Raw genomic sequence first — 23,911 nt, 5'->3', positions numbered from 1 at the left:
AAGGAATTAGAAAAGGGATGTTTGAGAACATTTATAATAAAACTGTTCCTACTGACTGAATTCTCCAGGCAATGTCAAAATGTAATGTCAAAGTAAGCTGATCAGTCACTTACTTTACTCAAGAAAAGTATTATTATTGATAATAGTTTTACTATTATACTAGTTTTAGTTCCCTTATTATAATGGGTAATAGTGTAATGAATATAGAAGAAGTAATAAAATACAGTTGGTATTTACCTGGAATTTGCAAAAACAAACAGCTGGTTATAATTTGTATTATTATGGGTGGTTAGAGCCCTGAATGCTGATTGTCTGAGAAACGTGGTATATCAGACCGTATACCACCGGTATGACAAAACATGTATTTTACTGCTCTAATTCCAATGGTAACCGGTTTATAATAACAATAAGGCACCTCAGGGTTTGTGGTATATGGCCAATATAGTTCGGCTGAGGGCTGTATCCAGGCACTCCAATATAGTTCGGCTGAGGGCTGTATCCAAGCACTCCACGTTGTGTCGTGCTTAACAGCCCTTATCCGTGGCCATATACCACACCCCCTCGGGCCTTATTGCTTCATTATAGACTACTTAATCAATCAAGAAAATTGGAAACGATGTGTTATCAAATAGCACCTATTGTAGTGCTCCATGTTTAATTTCATCCCAAACATTCTAAGAGCTAGTTACTGAGTAATAATTATTTGTTTCCATGTTATGTTTAAGAGCTAGTTACTGAGTAATAATTATTTGTTTCCATGTTATGTTTAAGAGCTAGTTACTGAGTAATAATTATTTGTTTCCATGTTATGTTTAAGAGCTAGTTACTGAGTAATAATTATTTGTTTCCATGTTATGTTTAAGAGCTAGTTACTGAGTAATAATTATTTGTTTCCATGTTATGTTTAAGAGCTAGTAACTGAGTAATAATTATTTGTTTCCATGTTATGTTTAAGAGCTAGTTACTGAGTAATAATTATTTGTTTCCATGTTATGTTTAAGAGCTAGTAACTGAGTAATAATTATTTGTTTCCATGTTATGTTTAAGAGCTAGTAACTGAGTAATAATTATTTGTTTCCATGTTATGTTTAAGAGCTAGTTACTGAGTAATAATTATTTGTTTCCATGTTATGTTTAAGAGCTAGTTAGTGAGTAATAATTATTTGTTTCCATGTTATGTTTAAGAGCTAGTAACTGAGTAATAATTATTTGTTTCCATGTTATGTTATGTTTAAGAGCTAGTAACTAAGTAATAATTATTTGTTTCCATGTTATGTTTAAGAGCTAGTAACTGAGTAATAATTATTTGTTTCCATGTTATGTTTAAGAGCTAGTAACTGAGTAATAATTATTTGTTTCCATGTTATGTTTAAGAGCTAGTTACTGAGTAATAATTATTTGTTTCCATGTTATGTTTAAGAGCTAGTAACTGAGTAATAATTATTTGTTTCCATGTTATGTTTAAGAGCTAGTAACTGAGTAATAATTATTTGTTTCCATGTTATGTTTAAGAGCTAGTAACTGAGTAATAATTATTTGTTTCCATGTTATGTTTAAGAGCTAGTAACTGAATAATAATTATTTGTTTCCATGTTATGTTTAAGAGCTAGTAACTGAGTAATGATAATTTGTTTCCATGTAATATAAGTAAATAGCAGGTAGAAAGCAGACTGTAAAATAAAGTGTAACTAAACGTAGTATAATAAGAAAACAGTACAATATACATATTAACAGGTATGAACTGTCAGCAGAGAACAACCAAAGCAAAAACTCAGTTGGCTTGACGTTGGATCAATGTAAAGACAGACAACAAGCTGGACTTGTCTTTTCACTGTACAAGTGTTCAAAGCATACCATATACATATACATACATATATATATACACACACACACACACACACACAATATATACAGTATATTGATAAATATATATGTACGAACTAAAATACATATGTAATTACATGTGACAGCTGCTCATTGACTCCCAATTAATTTACTAAGGTTTGATAATGACTGTGTACCAAATGGCACTGTATTTCCTACATATATAAAATAATGTACTTTGTGGGATAAATAAAGTATTTTAATGTAATAAAAAGTAGTGCACTATGTAGGGAATAGGGTGCCATGTGGGACGCAACTTTAACAATGTAACGCTGCTGATGCTGATGAAGTTAGGAATGATATCTGGATTAAAGTACAGAGAGACCAGCGTGTTAAATGTGTATGTTATACTGTATGCCTTGATCTTCCTCCAATATAATTAATGATTATATCAATTGTTAGCGTTGATCTCTGTTATGCACCTGACGTGTTAAATGTTTGGGTTTTTTTACTTTGAGATGAGTGTTATATCCCAACTAGCACCCTGTTCTATATATAGTGCACTACTTTTGACTGGAGCCCTATGGGCCCTGGTTAAAAGTAGTGCACTACTCAGACAATAGGGTACCATTTGGGACGTATACAGGCTTTTTTCTGTTGAGACATTCCATGTTCTGCCAGATACCATAATGCTTTACAAAGGTATTGTTGGTCTCACTAAGGAATTGAAGTTAACTGCAGCAGCATACCAGAGGCTTCATTTAACCACTTCATTCCTTTAATCTCTTCTGTTTTGGGATGTTCCTGAAGCACATCACACATACCGTACTCGTCATCTCACTACCTACAGGAAGACCTTTTAAATAATGTTTTAACAACCTTTTAAAGACATTCACTCTGTCTGCATAGTTACAACTAAACTGCAAAATCTCCATACTGGTCTATAACGTTTGTTTTATTATCCATTGTTGTAAGTTATTATTTGTGTTATTTATATAAAAACCAAAGATGAGTTATTATGGGGTGTTTGGAGTGTAAATTATTTATTTTTTAAGATGTGTTTTGCTGCGGCATCTTTGGGGACATAAACCATGCCCTCATTCTGCCACTACCCATAATCCTCGCTGGCCAGGAGTGTGAGCAGAGGGTTCGGTTTGAACCAGAGAAACAACAACCTATCACCTGCCAACAACACATTCGAGGAACAGCAAAATACAAGACATCCAGAGAATAACTGATCAGCAAAATACAAGACATTCAGAGAATAACTGAACGGCAAAATACAAGACATTCAGAGAATAACTGATCAGCAAAATACAAGACATTCAGAGAATAACTGATCAGCAAAATACAAGACATTCAGAGAATAACTGATCAGCAAAATACAAGACATTCAGAGAATAACTGAACGGCAAAATACAAGACATTCAGAGAATAACTGATCAGCAAAATACAAGACATTCAGAGAATAACTGATCAGCAAAATACAAGACATTCAGAGAATAACTGAACGGCAAAATACAAGACATTCAGAGAATAACTGATCAGCAAAATACAAGACATTCAGAGAATAACTGATCAGCAAAATACAAGACATTCAGAGAATAACTGAACAGCAAAATACAAGACATTCTAGGAATAACTCGGCAGGAATATCAAAAGGATCCGCTGTGCTGCTGTCATATGGATAATAAACCAGCAAATATCTAACAACTTAAGTGTTTTTTTATTTTAAACACAGACACAGATATACAGAATGGCATAGGGTTCCACCATCATACTGTGTTCTATAACCGCGATGCTAATGACCCTGTTAAAATCCGGAATATGGTTCTCGGTAAAGATGGAACAGATCATGACGAGAGGTTGGGAGTGTTGAAATTGAGCATTAATCAATGCCTCATGTACCATAAATGTTTTATACCTTAAATATCATATAACAACAGCATACAGTATTATTGGATTGTGGGTTTACCGGTTAAACCCTGACAAGAGACAGTATCCCTGCCTTGTGATCCTCTAAGATATTGTAGGATCTTACAGCATCTTCTAGGATCTCGAAAGATATTTTCAGGATGTGAGCTTGGCTGGGAGATGGTGAGTCAAGCCCCCTACAGATACATATATCATTCTAACAACACCTTCCATTAGTCTCTTAATACTGACGGCCTAAAATAACATCCTGCAGTTTATCACAGTTCAAAGGTCTGCTGCAGGTCTGCTGCAGGTCTGCTGCAGGTCTGCTGCAGGTCTGCTGCAGGTCTGCTGCAGGTCTGGGTCCTTCAGACTGCTGACGTTAATAAAACGCTCTGTCTCACTGCGGTGGAGTTCTCTCCAGAGATGTTAACCAGACTAGTTCCCATCTTATATGACTAAAGGACTAGATAATCAAATCTGCTGTCCTTTGTCCCAACAATATTAAAAACACATTGGGAAGATACAAATGGGAAAAGTTTAATTTAGATAAGGGTCCAGCAGGGAGATGCACGAGACACATGAATGACATTATTCCTTGTCTGATAAGGTACATCAGAATAACAGTCCTGGATACATCTCTTAATTTGATGCAGCGGCGGATAAAAATATGTCAACACACGGACCACATGTTGTAATAACTCCCTCATAAATGTATATTGTATTGAGTGAAATCTGAGAGCTGTCAGATTGAGGGGAAAGTGTATTGGCAGGCGGCCACACACACACACACACACCATACCCACACACCCTACACACGCACACACGCACACATATACGCTGATAGATGAGAGCTTTACCTTCTGTTGGGGTTCACATCTGGCTCTGAGCAGCTCTGACAGATAAAGAGTCAAGTTGAGAGAGCAAACCCCAGAATAAGGTTGACCCAAACAAAGTCTGAGCAAGGTGAAGGCTTCTGCCAAGTCACGCAAAGTTAGTCTTAGCAGATAATTTGTAACATGTTCAAAATGTAAACACATTTCTAACTCAAGGCTGTGGATTCCCAACAGGCTGTGGAGGAGACTACAGCCAACAGGAGCTAACTGGGTTGTAGAGAAGAGAGCTGGGTCTGCTAAGAACATAGAGGAAAGAGGAAAGAGGAGAGAGCTGGCTAGGCCTGCTAGGAACATATAGGAGAGAGAAATAGCAAGGCTTGCTACAAACATAGAGGAGAGAGATAACTGGAGGTTAGGCTTGCTGGTTAGGAAAATAAAGGAGAGAGGAGACTATATCGTCCCTCTAATCACTCTGACATCAATGCAAATGTATTTGAAAATCTAATCAAACATTTAATGAGGCCATGTGCTTATGTTGAGCAACATTTCTATAGGCTATGCAATTGCATGAGAAAACAGAGTTTTGATGGCCTCTATTAGAAATCTGATCCCATCAGCTTTCTATAGACTAGGCCTACTATATTTATTTCTCAGCTTTCCTAATATTAAGCATATTGCTTCTCTTTACAACAGGAGTATAGCCTACCTGGCTGGCATGAAAATGACCCACAGGAACTATTTATGCACTACTATTTAAGTGCATTGAGACAGGTGCATGATAATGGTCCATTCTAAATTGAAACAAATATCACAAATATATTATTTAGTAAATGTAAAAACAATATTAAATTAAGAATAGTGTAATGGGTGACAATGTCACTTGTGAATGATATATTATCAATAGTAAATGATGCCCAGCTTGTAAGCAGTAAGGCAAGAAACACGTCATACCTTTTTTTGTGACTTTATTAAATCATGGTTGCACACCTCATGTAGCCTAGCCAATAGGCATATATGTTATGATAAGGTTTGTACCACAACTAAAGTGGTCAAATAACTTCTTACAATTAAGCACATTAATCCGCTTTACAACCAGTGTAGAGCCTAACTGGCATACATAGGTGGCGCGTGAGTTTCAAGTTTGGGGAAGATACATTTTACCATAAAAATGCACCTTTATAATGAACAATTACACGCATAATCACATTTTCGGTCACTTTTGAGAATGGTGTTTTCCCGCTAATTGATTGCATTTTGGAACATTCACGCTTTTATCCTACTGTCGTGTTCGCATTGCTGCGCTTCTAATGTGAAGAAATAGCCTAATAGTTTATCAACATTTTAAGCTAAACGTTACGATCTGCTGCATCATTGCAAGGTTTTTTGATGCTAGTGGTTGTATTAATTTGGGATCTATCACATCCCACAACTGTCCCAGACTATGTTTGCAATATTTATTTCTCACAAGTTGAAAAATTGAATAGGTCAACTTTTGTACTATGGGGGATAGTAGATTGACATAGGCTAGTGCTTTTGCTGTTCGTTAGGCCTATTCATCTTGTTGGCAGACGAAAAGTAAATGTGGACAGTTCTTCCAACATCTTCAATATGCGCTTAGGAATTTGATTAGGTCGCGCAGTTGTGCCCCAGATGTGTCTGTCTTCACTTGTAGCCTGTGAAAAGGACCCGATCACGTGACGTGCATTGGCTAATAAGAATTTAGTTATCTGAGAGAGCCATGTGAGTGAGAGGTGCTTCGGAGCACGCAGTTGGGAGAAGGGAATTATAATTATTATATTCAGTCCAACGGCACAACATCCATTGGCCGCAAAAGGCATGATTTTTTTAGGGGGCTTTACAACCACACAAATGGGATGCCACTGGGAAATTCGAGGCATGATCAAGTACTTGTCAAATTGTGAATGAGACTGATGAAGTGTGTTCAGCCTGCACAAAAAACAAGCAGAGCTCATGCCTTTCATGCAACTTTTTTCATATCATCATTAGAGTCACATCATACAGCCTTAGAATGTATTAAAAATCTAAACATACAGCCCAACGTTTGTATCACAACTAAAGTTGCATAAATAACTCTAAATTAAGCATATAGGAGGACCTGTTTCTTTGTTAACTGGTCAACACAGAATAGCCGGATGTGCGCACTCCCTCCAATCGTTAGGAGAAAATATAATTTATATTTTATTCAGTTATGTTCAATTGCATTCTTCATACTATAAAATAATTCCACGGAATTCTAAGCAAACATGTCTGCTTAATATTTTTTTATTATAAATATATATTTTTTTACCTTTATTTAAATAGGCAAGACAGTTAAGAACAAATTCTTATTTACAATGATGGCCTACACCGGCCAAACCCGGACGACGCTGGGCAAATTGTGTGCCGCCCTATGGGACTCCCAATCACAGCCGGTTGTGATACAGCCTGGATTCGAACCAGGATGTCTGTAGTGACGCCTCTAGCACTGAGATGCAGTGCCTTAGACCGCTGCGCCACTCGGGAGCCCAATGAAGTAGGGTAGCCCACAACCAAATGGCGTAGACAGATCAGGGCCTAACATAAGGACCCAGATTATGCTATTCTGTTCTTCTGAAATAGACTACATTTTCATAAAATAAATAATAATAAAATAAATAATGGAAGACAGACACATAGTGGAAATTACAAACTTCAGGAGCCTTTTCAAGCCTAAAATACACTACAAGTTTTAAATGTCCTGCATTGCAGGAAAGTTCTCCTTCAACAGGGTGATCAAATTAAGATCCTACATCTGTAAGGAGTCAAACATGTATCCCAAACATTCCAAGACGATCACCTCTCCTGCCCTTTTGCTTGGCTGTATAAATAGAAACCATACAAATATTAGGGGTAGTCCAGTCTCTTTTATTCCAGTTTGTTGTATATTATGTTTGTCCTGTGGTCTGCAACCAAAAGGCCTAAAGAACATCACCAAAACAAGTTGGAACCTGAGACAGGCAGAACAGTAGCCTGACTGGTCTCAACACTATATGTATGGTCCTCTATTATTCAACAATACTGTGTATGTGGATAATGAAAAGGATAACCCTCAGTCAATTTGAAACAACAGGTCAGTAGGCTTAGCCTAAACACTCAGTCAGTCTGAAACAACAGATCAGTAGGTTTAGTCTAAAACCAAATGGCACCAAATTCCCTATATAGTGCACTACTTTTGACCAGGGAGAATAGGATGCCATTTGGGATGCAGACCGAGTCAGAGTGGAACGCTGGTCATGAGTGGAATCAGCTACAATAACATCAGCAACATCAGTGTTGCACAGCAGCAAACTCTCCACTTGTTAGTAATGTGAGGAACGATCTACTACGATCCAGAGACACACTTTAAGCACAGCGGACGGCAGTAGGCCCTGCATGCATTTGTGGCGAAGCAGGAACAAATGAGACAACATGTGTGGTTAATGCCAACAGCATGTGTGGAGGGAAGGGTAGGGGTGAGAGGGGAAACGAGGAGGGTGTAGGGGGTTCCAGGGGGAGACTCGGGGGAGGTAGAGGAGGGGGAGACCCAGGAAGGCCCTAGCAGCAGCTGAACTTGATACATTTTAACCTTGTTTCCCCCGGAGAGTCTGGAAGCTTAGCACGGAACCCCCAGAACACCACAACACTTTCAAACAGCACTAACATTACACACTCTCCTGTCTAGTGACAAATCTAAACCACAGAGAGAGATAATCAGTTACACACACACACACACACACACACACACACACACAATAAATCCATGGCTGAGAGTTATGAGCAAGAGCTACAAACCAAAATCAACAGAATATAGTGAGAATATAAGTGAATGAATTTCATATCCTATTTCTGGTAAGTATTCAGTTATGCCCCTCCTCTAAAGCCGTCCACAGTGCAGTGATGGTTTGTTGTGTGTCAACATTCAGCGAGGCCACGGCACCACAGTCAGGATGACTGGACAGTTTAACATCTAACTAATCAAGTCATGCCTTCACTATATCACAGCGTTATGTGACAGAATAGATTTAGCCTAAACCCTCAGTCAGTCTGAAACAACAGCTCAATAAGCTTAGCCTAAACCCTCAGTCACTCTAAAACAACAGGTCAGTAGGCTTAGCCTAAACCCTCAGTCACTCTAAAACAACAGGTCAGTAGGCTTAGCCTAAACCCTCAGTCACTCTAAAACAACAGGTCAGTAGGCTTAGCCTAAACCCTCAGTCACTCTAAAACAACAGGTCAGTAGGCTTAGCCTAAACCCTCAGTCAATCTAAAACAACAGGTCAGTAGGCTTAGACTAAACACTCAGTAAATCTGAAACAACAGGTCAGTAGATGTAAACCCTCAGTAAATCTGAAACAACAGGTCAGTAGATGTAAACCCTCAGTAAATCTGAAATAACAGGTCAGTAGATGTTAATCTGAAACAACAGGTCAGTAGATATAAACCCTCAGTAAATCTGAAACAACAGGTCAGTAGATGTTAATCTGAAACAACAGGTCAGTAGATGTAAACCCTCAGTAAATCTGAAACAACAGGTCAGTAGATGTAAACCCTCAGTAAATCTGAAACAACAGCTCAGTAGATGTAAACCCTCAGTAAATCTGAAACAACAGGTCAGTAGATGTAAACCCTCAGTGAACCTGAAAAAACAGGTCAGTAGATGTAAACCCTCAGTTAATCTGAAACAACAGGTCAGTAGATGTAAACCATCAGTAAATCTGAAACAACAGGTCAGTAGATGTAAACCCTCAGTAAATCTAAAACAACAGGTCAGTAGATCAGGTCTTACCACATGCTGACTCTCCATGGCTCTTCCCGGACGTGTCTACAGGATCCAGCCAGCCCAGGTTCCAGCTCTGCCATGACAACAGGGTGGGCTTCACACCTAACAGAGACACACAGGAGACAGACAAACTATTTTTAAACACTAGCTGTATGTTGTTCTTATCAAAGGACGGCCCAAAAACTGTCAGACTCCAGCCACTGAACAGCAAGCGATACCGGTGTTGTTGGTCTGGAAACAACAACACCCTGAACAGCTTCTACCCCCAAGCCATAAGACTGCTAAACAGTTAATGTAACGGCTGTCGTCGCAAGAAAACCAAGATGCAGCGAAGGTTGTGGATTCATTATGAATATTTAATAAAATGAACCACTATAAACAAAACATAAAACAGCAACGATAACAAACAGTCCTGTCTGGTCAAAAACGAACGAGACAGAAAACAATCACCCACAAAACCCAAAGGAAAAATAGGCTACTTATGTGTGACTCCCAATCAGCAACAAAGAAATACAAAAACATAGAAAAATGAACATAGAACGCCCACCCAATGTAACACCCTGGCCTAACCAAAATAAATAACAAAAACCCCTCTCTATAGCCAGGGCGTTACAGTTAACAACATAGTTACCCGGACTATCTGCGTTGACCATTTTTGCACTAACTCTTTTGACTCATCACATACGCTGCTGCTACTGTTTATTATCTATCCTGTTGAGTAGTCACTTTACCACTACCTGTATGTACATATCTACCTAAATTATATCATACCCCTGCACACCGACTCAGTACTGGTACCCCGTGTATATAGCCAAGTTATCATTACTCATTGTGTATTTATTCCTCGTGTTACAATTTTTTCTAAAATGTTTCTATTGTTCCCTCTGCATTGTTGAGAAGGGCCCGTAAGTAAGAATTTCACTGTTAGTCTACACCTGTTGTTTACCAAGCATGTGACAAATACATTTTGATTTGATCTTTGTCATTTACAGTGTCATTTTGTTGTTTAGAAAGTCTGTAATGCATTGAGATGTTAAACCGCTCTCCAAACACAGCGTGATGTGTTTGCACGCCATTATCACCAGACCCAAACAATAACACTAACCTGACACCCAGAGGGAGATGAGGTCAGTCAGGTCTGTCTTGAAGTCATGGCCTAGACGTTCCATGGAGTCAGGGAACGCTCCGTAGAACGCTGCGTAGACCGCCTGGGCCAGGCAGTCTGCATACACCTGGAACACACACACAGTCTTTACTGTAACCTTTCTTGTCTTGCACAAACACTCACACTTGCCTTTTCTTCAAGTAAGTTACAAGCAGTGATTTTTGCAGACAGCAGCTGTTTTTGAAGAAGGTTCTACTTGCAATGACTGTGATAGCTGAATGCTCTGAATGTAAGTTTCTCTGGATAACAGTGTTTGTTAAATATACATAAGTACCTTAAAGAGCTTGTCCTTCAGGTCCATCTGAACGGTCATCAGCAGAGAGACAAAGGCTCCAGAGATCCGATCAAACAACTGGCTCTCCTCCTCCACATTAGGCTGGGAGGATATTGACACACAATTCCACACTGTAAGGTACTGCATGCTACCTAACCTGACAGCATCCAACAACTGTCAGAACATATTCTAAAATAAATGTAGGCACAGAGCCATACATTTCATCATTTACTCAACTCTATCAGGAACTATTACGTACAATATTTTGATATTTCAATAGTTCTATAGTGCATACGCTTTCTATTGTGCATACGCTTTCTATTGTGCATACGTGTGTAAGATTGCCTCTGCTTAATACTTAGTATATCATAACTGAGGTTGTGAAATCTGGCAGAAACCTTCAGATAAGATCATTTTCACTGTACGCATTTCCTCTAAATCACATTCATCTATAAATACTATATTACCAGTGATGGATGTACTGTACAGGCTGGAGTAAAAGACTAGTCTCCCCCATCATCTGCCTCATATTAATACATGTATCAAAGTTACATGTCTTGGTTGCATTGATACAGCGCATCACAAAGGTTGGAGTGAAGTCACCTTAAATTTGTGGAGGAAGAACCACCAGAATGTGTCTTTGAGAACAGCCATGGACAGATCACACAGAAAGAACGGCCTCCAGATCTTCAGGAAGCCCGGCTGCAGTAAAGAATCATACACACACATGCACACACACACGGCAGGATTAATGATGATTAGCCTAACCCCAATGAGACGGAATTGTCCTGTTATGTACACAGCAATTAAATGGTAATTGCAAAGTGGTAATTACATAATAATTGCTCAATAATTATTCTTTAGTATTTTGATAACTCAGTAAAACAGCCACCATGACCTTACTGTTGGTAGGTAGTTACCAATTGTGTCGGTAAATACCAGCTGACACAGGAGTGTTAAATAAAGCATTACAGATAACTAGCTAATCTCTAATCTACTTTTCAATGAATACCAATCCATCCTGCCGTTAAAGACTGCCACACAGCAGCATAGCTACAGTACATATGTGAGAGATTAATCATGTGTGTTTGGAATGCAGTCGAATCCGATCGCATGCACCGAGAGCGGGAGAGGGCCACATTCAATACACATGTGCTTGACGTGCATGCGAAGTTTGCATGCGATCCCTTTCTCTTATTCCTAAAAGCTGTGACAGCTCAGGTATCTGTGAGACCTGACATAACATAACAAGTCTGCTCTCCATCACCCGGACCGGCCACATCTGGCTTTCAGCGCGATGGATATTAGTGTTTGTGGTCATAAATAAGACCTAGCTCAGCGCTGGTTTACTCTGCCTTTCATTTGTCTCTCCGTTTCTGTATTCTGTATAGTGCACTACTTTTGACCATGGGAAACTCTACGGGCCCTGGTTAAAAGTAGTGCACTATATAGGGAATAGGGTACCACTTAGGATGCAGCCTGGGACTGTTAATACTACAGGAATTTAATAGGAGCCTGGCTACTCCTTAGATTCACGTGATTGGTTGCAGAGCTGCCACAGTATTCCCCTGTGATGAGGGAGAGCAGAACTCTGGTCTGGCACGCACGCACGCACGCACACGCACACGCACACACACACACACACACACACACACACACACACACACACACACACACACACACACACACAGAGTAGATATGAGATTGCAGGTACGCACATTAAAGCCTTGGGCCTCTGAGACGCTGTCCAAATGCTGTAAGGCATCAGGATGTCCTGGGATGTCAGTGTCCTCGACTGCATCAAACCCTGGGTAGTCATAGTCCTGGAGAAACACAACTCATTAGTTTAACTAAGTAAACACCAGAGAGATTTGTCCCTCATGGTGTAAAGAGCCGTAAACAGACAAGACAACAGACTCACCTTGATGTCCAAGCTCCGTGACACTGCCTCACTCTGGAATTAAACAGTCAACGTTGTTGTAAATCAGAATCATCCTATATAAATGATAAAATCTAATACAAATAATTATAACTGCAACTGTGCAATTTCACTGTCTGAAAATCATTACCTGCTCTTTCATGATTCGATGTGCTCTTTGCACATACATTTTATCTGAGAAAGAAACATTGAGATAATGGCAACGGTATCACCACTTCACAGCAGCCCTATGTTTCAATGACCTGGGTTAGAAATACGCAATTTGGTCTGATGGTGAATTTGAGAGCTGTGGGTAGTGTAGCTACTTACATTTATTCATGTCATCAAACACTGACTCCGCATTCTTGTTTTTGCTCTGCTCTTGTGACATTATGGATGCATGTAGTTTTATCTTGGAATATAGCTCCTCTATGCTCTTGGAGAAGGACGTGGTGACGTCCACTGGGAACGGCACGTTTACTTTAAAGTAGTCGTATATCTGTCTGGGATGACTGTAATGTTTGAAGTGGGATGATATCTCTATATTCTCCTCAAACGCCACGGGCCAGTCAACCTACAGAAAATGTTGAGAGACCGTTTCAGTATCATGATGTAGGACTATTTGTTATATGTGAGTATTTATGTTGATTATTATCATGTTGTTATCCATCTCAAAAACCTACACTACCGGTCAGTTTTAGAACACCTATACTCATTCAAGGGTTTTTCTTTATTTTTACTATTTTCTACATTTTAGAATATTAGTGAAGACATAAAAACTATGAAATAACACATATGGAATCATGTAGTAACCCAAAAAGTGTAAAACAAATCAAAATATATTTTATATTTGAGATTCTTCAAATAGCCACCCTCTGCCTTGATGCAGCTTTGCACACTCTTGGCATTCTCTAAAACATCTTCATGAGGTACTCACCTGGAATGCATTTCTTAAAAGTTAATTTGTGGAATTTCTTTCCTTCTTAATGTGTTTGAGCCAATCAGTTGTGTTGTGACAAGGTAGGGGTGGTATACAGAAGATAGCCCTATTTTGGTAATTGACCAATCCATATTATGAACTGCTCAATTATGCAAAGAGAAACAACAGACCATCATTACTTTAAGACATGAAGGTCAGTCAATACGGAAAATGTCAAGAACTTTGAAAGTTTCTTCAAGCGCAGTTGCAAAAACCATCAAGCGCTATGATGAAACTGGCTCTCATGAGGACCGCCACAGGAAAGGAAGACCCAGAGTTACCTCTACTGCATGAGGATACGTTCATTAGAGTTACCAGCCTCAGAAATTGCAGCCCAAATAAATGCTTCACAGAGTTCAAGTAACAGACACATCTCAACATCAACTGTTCAGATGAGACTGTGTGAATCGGGCCTTCAGGGTCGAATTGCTGCAAAGAAACCACTACTAAAGGACACCAATAATAAGAAGAGACTTGCTTGGGCCAAGAAACATGAGCAATGGACATTAGACCAGTGGAAATGTGGCCTTTAGTCTGGAGTCCAAATTGGAGATTTTTGGTTCCAACCGCCATATCTTTGTGAGACGTGATGTGGGTGAACAGATGATCTCCGCATGTGTATTTCCCACCGTAAAGCATGGAGGAGGTGTTATGGTGTGGGGGTGCTTTGCTGGTGACACTGTCTGTGATTTATTTAGAATTCAAGGCACACTTAACCAGCATGGCTACCACAGCATTCTGCAGCGATTTGCCATCCCATTGGTTTGGGCTTAGTGGGACTATCATTTGTTTTTCAACAGGACAATGACCCAACACACTTCCAGGCTGTGTAAGGGCTATTTTACCAAGAAGGCGAGTGATGGAGTGCTGCATTAGATGACCTGGCCTCCACAATCACACAACCTCAACCCAATTGAGATGGTTTGGGATGAGTCGGACCGCAGAGTGAAGGAAAAGCAGCCAACAAGTGCTCAGCATATGTGGGAACTCCTTCAAATAGGGTGGCTATTTGAAGAATCTCAAATATAAAATACATTTTCGTTTGTTTAACACTTTTTGGGTTACTACATGATTCCATATGTGTTATTTCATAGTGTTGATGTCTTCACTATTATTCTACAATGTAGAAAATAGTAAAAATTAAGAAAATTCCTTGAATGAGTAGGTGTTCTAAAACTTTTGACCGGTAGTGTATACAATTATCAAGTGAATTCTTACAGCTTAACACATGGTAGAAAACAAAATTGCCTACACTATGTAATCTTGCCTGGACTGTGCTAGGAACTAACGTACTTCTTAACGTTAGCTAACGTCAAATGAACACATTGGCAGCAGTATCTAATAAATAACCATTGTTTATAAGGCTTTTCTTACCAGTCCCTGATTCCGAACAAACTTTTCAAACGTGCTCAGGATTTCTTCATCGTCCTCTGGGTCTTGTTGTTTAGCCATGTTTTGTCTCTGATCCTCCAAAGATGCTCAGCCCTGACTGTCAAAATATTACGCATGTGTTCCGTTGCTAGGTAACAGCTGTCATTAACATTCGTGCCGCTAACTTCTTCCGGTTGACACTTCCGGCGTAGAACGAGTCCATGCTTGCTCAGCTTCATAGTACATCGACAATTGCTCTAAATCAATTGGATCAGGTCTCATTTTAAACCGGTAACGTTAATGAATTGTGAAATGGGATTTATGTCTTCCACTGTTAGATAAAAACATTCCTTGTATCGCTATATGAACATGTTTATAGCCTCAAGCTAGTTTAGCTAGCTATCATTATCTGCAACAAGATTCTAGCTAACTAAGTTAACAAAATGGGTTAGTTATACAACTCTTTGCTTGCACACTGCAGAGCTGACATTACCGTTCTCCTAGCAACAGGATATTATGCCCGGCATTCCCCCTGCAAAGACATGCTAAACTTTGGTATATACATTTTTTTTAGCACTCTAGTGCAGTACAACCAAATACTTTTATAACTAAACCAAGATAGACCACAGCCTGTCGTTTCCAATCGGAACAAATTAGTCATAGTGGGCAGAGCCAAGCACTAGCTAGCGAGATTATATTAGTCCGTTCTAGCAATAATATGCATATTTCCGTTAGGGACTCCTACTCTGAAGTGTGCAATAACTCAATTCACCTTTGCGCTCCTTCTAAACCACGCAATTTTTTACAACTTTGGTAAAGGTTAAAGTCTACAAAACGCAGTCCACTCTGTTCATAACATATTCTAGTTTTGGGAACAGAAAACTGTACTGAGATCAAATGTTTCGTCAATGAGAAAATTTGCACAATATCGGCCAAAATCCATCTTCTCCAAATGGGCTTCCTCTTACTACCATACTTGGTAGTGCTGGAAACGCCAAGCGGAGGTTTCACATTTATACATCCGGTGAAATATCTGTCTCATTGTTCTGTGGTACAACTTTTTTTCACAGCATTGCAACGACCTCTGAATAAATCTATGGATAATTTTATAATTTAAATATTGTATTATTTATACCAGCATTTATTTGGAAAGTTTACACAGATACTGGTATGTTAAGCTATTGTGTAGGCTATATTTAAAGAAATATACATGTAATAAAATACAAACAATGTTATTGAAATTATTCAATAGATTCTGCAAAACTGAAATGGGTCTCTTGTGCTGGGCAATGGGTTTAATACAGAGTACATGTGACTCCTTACTTCAACCACTCCTATCTCTGCAACGCAATACACTGTATGTGGGATACTTATTGGCTTGTAGAGAACTTTTGTACCTGTTTTTGGGGGGGGGTTGCCTGTCGATGGCTGTATGGATCCACTAATACAGCACTATTAAAGGTCCAGTGCACTATTTTTGTGGACCCCCCCCACCCAAAAAAAGGTTCATTTAAAAAAATAATAATAATAATTCTGCGACACAGCACCCCTACTTCCCGCGGCTATGCCTGTCTCAGCTAAAGTGGGGTGGGAAATACTCAGTAGGTTCTCTACCAGTTTTGGAGGGGGGCTGTGTCACACAGCCTGCTGCTGGCTTTTCACTCCACCCAATCTGCCTAGTTAAATAAAAAAATAAAAAATCTAAAGTCCCCAAAGCAATACATGTTGGCTTGTAGAGAGAACTTTTTGACCAGTCTCAGCTAAAGTGGGTTGGGAAATACTCAGTAGTCATTGTCATTTGTTTGGAGTGCTCCATGTGAGCAATGAGCATGGGCCTTGTTTCTGTCTTGTTAATGTTGAGGGAACACACGCGCTTGAGCACGCATAGAAGTAGCCTACCTGGCATGCTGCGCGCAAATGGAGGAAAATGCCCATTTGGGGATGTTCGATTTTTGATTGTCTTAAATCACCATGTCCACCACTAATAAGCTGAGCTTCTCAGTCTTCACCTCACACAGTCAGTCAAAAGTTGTATTTTTTTATTACATCCATTGCAAATGTTTGCCTAATAGTTCTTCACAGTAGGCCTATTTGAAAACTATTTCCAACAATCTCCCCCTCGATAATCACCAAGCCACACCAAAATATCCCAATCTGATGATCCCATATATCCAGTCATAACATAAGTTTCCCTTTGCGCAAAAATCTGGGAAACTCTGAAGGTCCGGAATAGACTAGTTGATCGTTGCAAGTTCACTAGAAACAGCTTTGGGTCAGATCCAGTTGAATGATTTGATACAATGTTGTGCTTCACTAGTGATAGCTCAAGCCAAGACAGACAGACAGATAGAAAGGGAGGCAGACAGACAGGCTGAGTTGAGAGATGAATCTGAATTTATCAGTATATTTTCTACTGTTTTTATTTGTCGGCTTTATGTATTTTAACATAGTTGATAATGGAAGTTCTAGGCCAACGGCTGCATTGGCCATCTCTGAGCTCCATGCGATCATTTAAGCTATTTAACCGCCAATGATCAGTGTATAAATGTGTCCATATGTCAGAGACTGGTGCTGATTAACATTAAGAATGTTTTAATTAACCACGAGACAATGATTGAGAAACAAAAATGTTATTGTTGAAATTAAACTATTCCATAAAAATGTGCATATGAAAATCATAACTGGCACGCAGATCGGTAGAAGAAATGATATGCTCCCCAAACTTGAAACTCGTGTGACGCCTATGAAGTCATTATAAAATAATTGCCTTCATGTTTCTATGGTTGGATTTTCAAGCAATGTAAGACATGCCTCACAATGTAGTCAAACATTCGGGTTTCAAACAATTAAGTATGTTTTAAAAATGCATACTGCCTCCAGCTCACATTGTAAAGTGGTGGGTGATGCACTGATAGCCTGTCTACCATTGTTTTTTTCCTGGTCAATTTGGCCGGCAACAATTTTATCTGCATAAAAAAAAGAACGGCCAAAAGCAGGCAATTAGCAGCTAATGGAAACCCTGGTAGAGGCCCTACTGAAGCAGCTAATGGAAACCCTGGTAGAGGCCCTACTGAAGCAGCTAATGGAAACCCTGGTAGAGGCCCTACTGAAGCAGCTAATGGAAACCCTGGTAGAGGCCCTACTGAAGCAGCTAATAGAAACCCTGGTAGAGGCCCTACTGAAGCAGCTAATGGAAACCCTGGTAGAGGCCCTACTGAAGCAGCTAATAGAAACCCTGGTAGAGGCCCTACTGAAGCAGCTAATGGAAACCCTGGTAGAGGCCCTACTGAAGCAGCTAATGGAAACCCTGGTAGAGGCCCTACTGAAGCAGCTAATGGAAACCCTGGTAGAGGCCCTACTGAAGCAGCTAATGGAAACCCTGGTAGAGGCCCTACTGAAGCAGCTAATGGAAACCCTGGTAAAGGCCCTACTGAAGCAGCTAATGGAAACCCTGGTAGAGGCCCTACTGAAGCAGCTAATGGAAACCCTGGTAGAGGCCCTACTGAAGCAGCTAATGGAAACCCTGGTAGAGGCCCTACTGAAGCAGCTAATGGAAACCCTGGTAAAGGCCCTACTGAAGCAGCTAATGGAAACCCTGGTAGAGGCCCTACTGAAGCAGCTAATGGAAACCCTGGTAGAGGCCCTACTGAAGCAACTAATGGAAACCCTGGTAGAGGCCCTACTGATAATTTCCCAGCCCACGTTAGTGGAGACAACTTTTTCTACCTTTCTCTCTACAAGCCAATATGTATCCCATGTACTGTCTATTACAGTATATTGCATTGGGCGTTAGAGGGGGCGGAGAACGAAGTGCTGCTGGGTATGTATTACACAGTCCCACTCCAAAACCATATTTGGTTAGTAGAGAACCTACTGAGTATTTCCCACCCCAATTTAGCTGAGATGGGTAGAAAAGTTCTCTCTATAGACCAATATTCTCAACATACCTGTGTCAACATTGTATATTTTCATTATTGGTATTAATTTATTTAAAACCATATTTTTTTTGTTGAAATTATTCATTGCATTTTCTTGTGACAATAGAATGTCCTCTCCCAAATCACCACTGGCTAAAACCCAACATCCTGACAAGGACAAAGTAGTAACCAAACAGAACCCTGCCTCCCCTCCCCTCCATGGTCTGAAGCTGGCTCCCCACAGGGAGCTGGAGCAGGCGCAGCAGAGAGGCAGGCTGAAGTGTTCTAGCTGCGGAGGCTCCCGGATGTTCTTCTGCTACACATGCTGCTCTTTAGTGGGCGTCAGCCAGCAGGAAATCCCCTCCGTCAAGGTCAGGGAAAGATCTGGAGCGCTGTTCTCCTTATTGGCCCTATTAAACATGACACACACAGGCTTGTAGTGGCCAGTCTGATTGGTTTTATTAAAGCACACAGGCTTGTAGTGGCCAGTCTGATTGGTTTTATTAAAGCACACAGGCTTGTAGTGGCCCGTCTGATTGGTTTTATTAAAGCACACAGGCTTGTAGTGGCCAGTCTGATTGGTTTTATTAAAGCACACAGGCTTGTAGTGGCCAGTCTGATTGGTTTTATTAAAGCACACAGGCTTGTAGTGGCCCGTCTGATTGGTTTTATTAAAGCACACAGGCTTGTAGTGGCCCGTCTGATTGGTTTTATTAAAGCACACAGGCTTGTAGTGGCCAGTCTGATTGGTTTTATTAAAGCACACAGGCTTGTAGTGGCCAGTCTGATTGGTTTTATTAAAGCACACAGGCTTGTAGTGGCCAGTCTGATTGGTTTTATTAAAGCACACAGGCTTGTAGTGGCCCGTCTGATTGGTTTTATTAAAGCACACAGGCTTGTAGTGGCCCGTCTGATTGGTTTTATTAAAGCACACAGGCTTGTAGTGGCCAGTCTGATTGGTTTTATTAAAGCACACAGGCTTGTAGTGGCCCGTCTGATTGGTTTTATTAAAGCACACAGGCTTGTAGTGGCCCGTCTGATTGGTTTTATTAAAGCACACAGGCTTGTAGTGGCCAGTCTGATTGGTTTTATTAAAGCACACAGGCTTGTAGTGGCCCGTCTGATTGGTTTTATTAAAGCACACAGGCTTGTAGTGGCCAGTCTGATTGGTTTTATTAAAGCACACAGGCTTGTAGTGGCCCGTCTGATTGGTTTTATTAAAGCACACAGGCTTGTAGTGGCCAGTCTGATTGGTTTTATTAAAGCACTAGCCTGCAGACATGGGGTGTCAGAGATAATAGTACAACTTACGGTGCCACACACACTAGATTGAAGTGTACTTCGGTTCTGGTGCAGATGTAGGCTTTTGTTACAGCCCAGCATGAAATAACACACCTGATTCAACTAATGATCAAGCTTATGGTGTAGGTATAGATACACATTTGAGACAATTCACAGTACATGTGGTGACTGTTTGTATAGGTAATACCTGACCTGTAATTGATGAACATGGTTGGTCACACTGTAAACTTCCTCTAACTTGTGTTTGCAGCTCCCTATAAAGATTGACATCATCAAGCATCCCAGTGAGGTTGATGGGAAGAGCACAGCCATACACGCCAAGATCCTCGCCCCTGATGATGTCACCATCTACACCTACCCCTGCATACCTGAGTATGAAGATGACACAGACAAAGTTAGTCAGCTTTTCTTCATATGAACAAATATTCAGAGAACAATGTGAGCCTGATTAACAGTTTGTCTACCACATCATATACATAAAAATGTGTCATTCTAACGTAACCTGATTAGATAATATTAATACCATTTGTATTATGTTGACTTGAAATGACTGTGACAAGTATTGTGTGTGTGTGTGTGTGTGTGCGCATGTTTAGGTAGTGCTGGTGTTCCCTGGTCCTGGATAAGTCTCAGTGGAGGAGATGACATGGAGATTACAGAACCTGGCTGACATGAAGTCCGCTGCCTCCCCAGATGAGGAACCGTCCCCAAAGAGGCCCAGAGCCGAGGAGACGCCAGAGGCCACATAGCAGGCTGAGGGATAGACATCAGAAGCCACACACACAGAAGAGAGGGGAGGGGAAGCAGGGATAGAGGGCCAGACTGAGACACCAGGGTCCTGTCCCCTCCAGAGTGGTGTTTATCGACAGCACATGGAACCAGACCACCAGAATCATCACAGATGAGACTACAGGGTAATTATGATAGATCTAGCATTGATGTAGCTTAAAGTGCTGTACATTACCTAGTTATAGCCTACAACTAGAGCCCAGAGTTTTTCCTGGCCGGGTCACAATGTGAACAGGAAAAACTCCTGGCCCTGATAATGACTGATGGACTGTTCTTTTCTCTGTCCCTGCAGCGTTGCTCCGTGTGGAGCTGAAGACCAGGAAGACGTGTTTCTGGCGCCATCAGAAAGGTTCTCCAGACACCTACCTGGCAACCATAGAGGCTGTCTACTACTTCCTCAAGGACTACCAGGAGCTGTGTCTGAGACAGGAGTACACAAGACAGTACGACAACCTGATGTACTTCTACTGTTACCTACACACACTGATCAACAAGGCTAAGACAACTGCTGGGAGACGCTGAGGCTGCAGGGAGGAGAGAGAGGCCAAAACTACCGCTGGGAGACGCTGAGACTGCAGGGAGGAGAGAGAGGCCAAAACTACCGCTGGGAGACGCTGAGACTGCAGGGAGGAGAGAGAGGCCAAAACTACCGCTGGGAAACTACCGCTGGGAGACGCAGAGGCTGCAGGGAGGAGAGAGAGGCCAAAACTACCGCTGGGAGACGCTGAGACTGCAGGGAGGAGAGAGAGGCCAAAACTACCGCTGGGAGACGCTGAGACTGCAGGGAGGAGAGAGAGGCCAAAACTACCGCTGGGAGACGCTGAGCCTGCAGGGAGGAGAGAGAGGCCAAAACTACCGCTGGGAGACGCTGAGACTGCAGGGAGGAGAGAGAGGCCAAAACTACCGCTGGGAGACGCTGAGGCTGCAGGGAGGAGAGAGAGGCCAAAACTACCGCTGGGAGACGCTGAGACTGCAGGGAGGAGAGAGAGGCCAAAACTACCGCTGGGAGACGCTGAGACTGCAGGGAGGAGAGAGAGGCCAAAACTACCGCTGGGAGACGCCGAGGCTGCATGGAGGGAGAGAGAGGCCAAAACTACCGCTGGGAGACGCTGAGACTGCAGGGAGGAGAGAGAGGCCAAAACTACCGCTGGGAGACGCTGAGTCTGCAGGGAGGAGAGAGGCCAAAACTACCGCTGGGAGACGCAGAGGCTGCAGGGAGGAGAGAGGCCAAAACTACCGCTGGGAGACGCAGAGACTGCAGGGAGGAGAGAGAGGCCAAAACTACCGCTGGGAGACGCAGAGGCTGCAGGGAGGAGAGAGAGGCCAAAACTACCGCTGGGAGACGCTGAGACTGCAGGGAGAGGAGAGAGGCCAAAACTACCGCTGGGAGACACTGAGGCTGCAGGGAGGAGAGAGGCCAAAACTACCGCTGGGAGACGCTGAGGCTGCAGGGAGGAGAGAGAGGCCAAAACTACCGCTGGGAGACGCTGAGACTGCAGGGAGGAGAGAGGCCAAAACTACCGCTGGGAGACGCAGAGGCTGCAGGGAGGAGAGAGAGGCCAAAACTACCGCTGGGAAACTACCGCTGGGAGACGCTGAGGCTGCAGGGAGGAGAGAGAGGCCAAAACTACCGCTGGGAGACGCAGAGACTGCAGGGAGGAGAGAGAGGCCAAAACTACCGCTGGGAGACGCTGAGGCTGCAGGGAGGAGAGAGGCCAAAACTACCGCTGGGAGACGCTGAGGCTGCAGGGAGGAGAGAGAGGCCAAAACTACCGCTGGGAGACGCTGAGACTGCAGGGAGGAGAGGCCAAAACTACCGCTGGGAGACGCAGAGGCTGCAGGGAGGAGAGAGAGGCTAAAACTACCGCTGGGAGACGCAGAGACTGCAGGGAGGAGAGAGAGGCCAAAACTACCACTGGGAGACGCTGAGGCTGCAGGGAGGAGAGAGGCCAAAACTACCGCTGGGAGACGCTGAGGCTGCAGGGAGGAGAGAGAGGCCAAAACTACCGCTGGGAGACGCTGAGACTGCAGGGAGGAGAGGCCAAAACTACCGCTGGGAGACGCAGAGGCTGCAGGGAGGAGAGAGAGGCCAAAACTACTGCTGGGAGACGCTGAGGCTGCAGGGAGGAGAGAGAGGCCAAAACTACCGCTGGGAGATGCAGAGACTGCAGGGAGGAGAGAGAGGCCAAAACTACCGCTGGGAGACGCTAAGGCTGCAGGGAGGAGAGAGGCCAAAACTACCGCTGGGAGACGCTGAGACTGCAGGGAGGAGAGAGGCCAAAACTACCGCTGGGAGATGCTGAGCCTGCAGGGAGGAGAGAGGCCAAAACTACCGCTGGGAGACGCAGAGGCTGCAGGGAGGAGAGAGGCCAAAACTACCGCTGGGAGACGATGAGAAGGCAGGGAGGAGAGAGGCCAAAACTACCGCTGGGAGACGCTGAGACTGCAGGGAGGAGAGAGAGGCCAAAATTACCGCTGGGAGACGCAGAGGCTGCAGGGAGGAGAGAGGCCAAAACTACCGCTGGGAGACGCTGAGACTGTAGGGAGGAGAGAGAGGCCAAAACTACCGCTGGGAGACGCTGAGACTGCAGGGAGGAGAGAGGCCAAAACTACCGCTGGGAGACGCTGAGGCGCAGGGAGGAGAGAGGCCAAAACTACCGCTGGGAGACGTAGAGGCTGCAGGGAGGAGAGAGGCCAAAACTACCGCTGGGAGACGCAGAGGCTGCAGGGAGGAGAGAGGCCAAAACTACCGCTGGGAGACGCTGAGCCTGTAGGGAGAGGAGAGAGGCCAAAACTACCGCTGGGAGACGCTGAGCCTGCAGGG

General features: G+C 42.4%; 1 protein-coding gene across 1 annotated transcript in view; it reads right to left on the bottom strand.

Moving 5' to 3' along the window:
- Window positions 1–15,162, bottom strand: part of LOC115203350 (protein FAM227B-like) — a 79,016-nt gene extending 63,854 nt beyond the window's left edge. The window contains exons 1-9 of the mRNA XM_029767978.1: window positions 15,083–15,162; window positions 13,060–13,303; window positions 12,881–12,924; window positions 12,733–12,765; window positions 12,530–12,634; window positions 11,415–11,513; window positions 10,812–10,913; window positions 10,478–10,604; window positions 9,379–9,474 (exon numbers count right to left, since the gene is read on the bottom strand). Of these exons, the coding sequence (XP_029623838.1) occupies window positions 9,379–9,474; window positions 10,478–10,604; window positions 10,812–10,913; window positions 11,415–11,513; window positions 12,530–12,634; window positions 12,733–12,765; window positions 12,881–12,924; window positions 13,060–13,303; window positions 15,083–15,160 (928 nt within the window). The 5' untranslated portion in view covers window positions 15,161–15,162. The remainder of the gene's footprint in view (window positions 1–9,378; window positions 9,475–10,477; window positions 10,605–10,811; window positions 10,914–11,414; window positions 11,514–12,529; window positions 12,635–12,732; window positions 12,766–12,880; window positions 12,925–13,059; window positions 13,304–15,082) is intronic.
- Between the last annotated feature and the right edge of the window lie 8,749 nt (window positions 15,163–23,911).

The sequence above is a fragment of the Salmo trutta genome, chromosome 12 (assembly GCF_901001165.1).
Source record: "Salmo trutta chromosome 12, fSalTru1.1, whole genome shotgun sequence".
Classification (NCBI taxonomy): domain Eukaryota; kingdom Metazoa; phylum Chordata; class Actinopteri; order Salmoniformes; family Salmonidae; genus Salmo; species Salmo trutta.
Note: the sequence above shows the minus strand (reverse complement) of the source record. Positions and strands in the feature narration are given on the sequence as shown.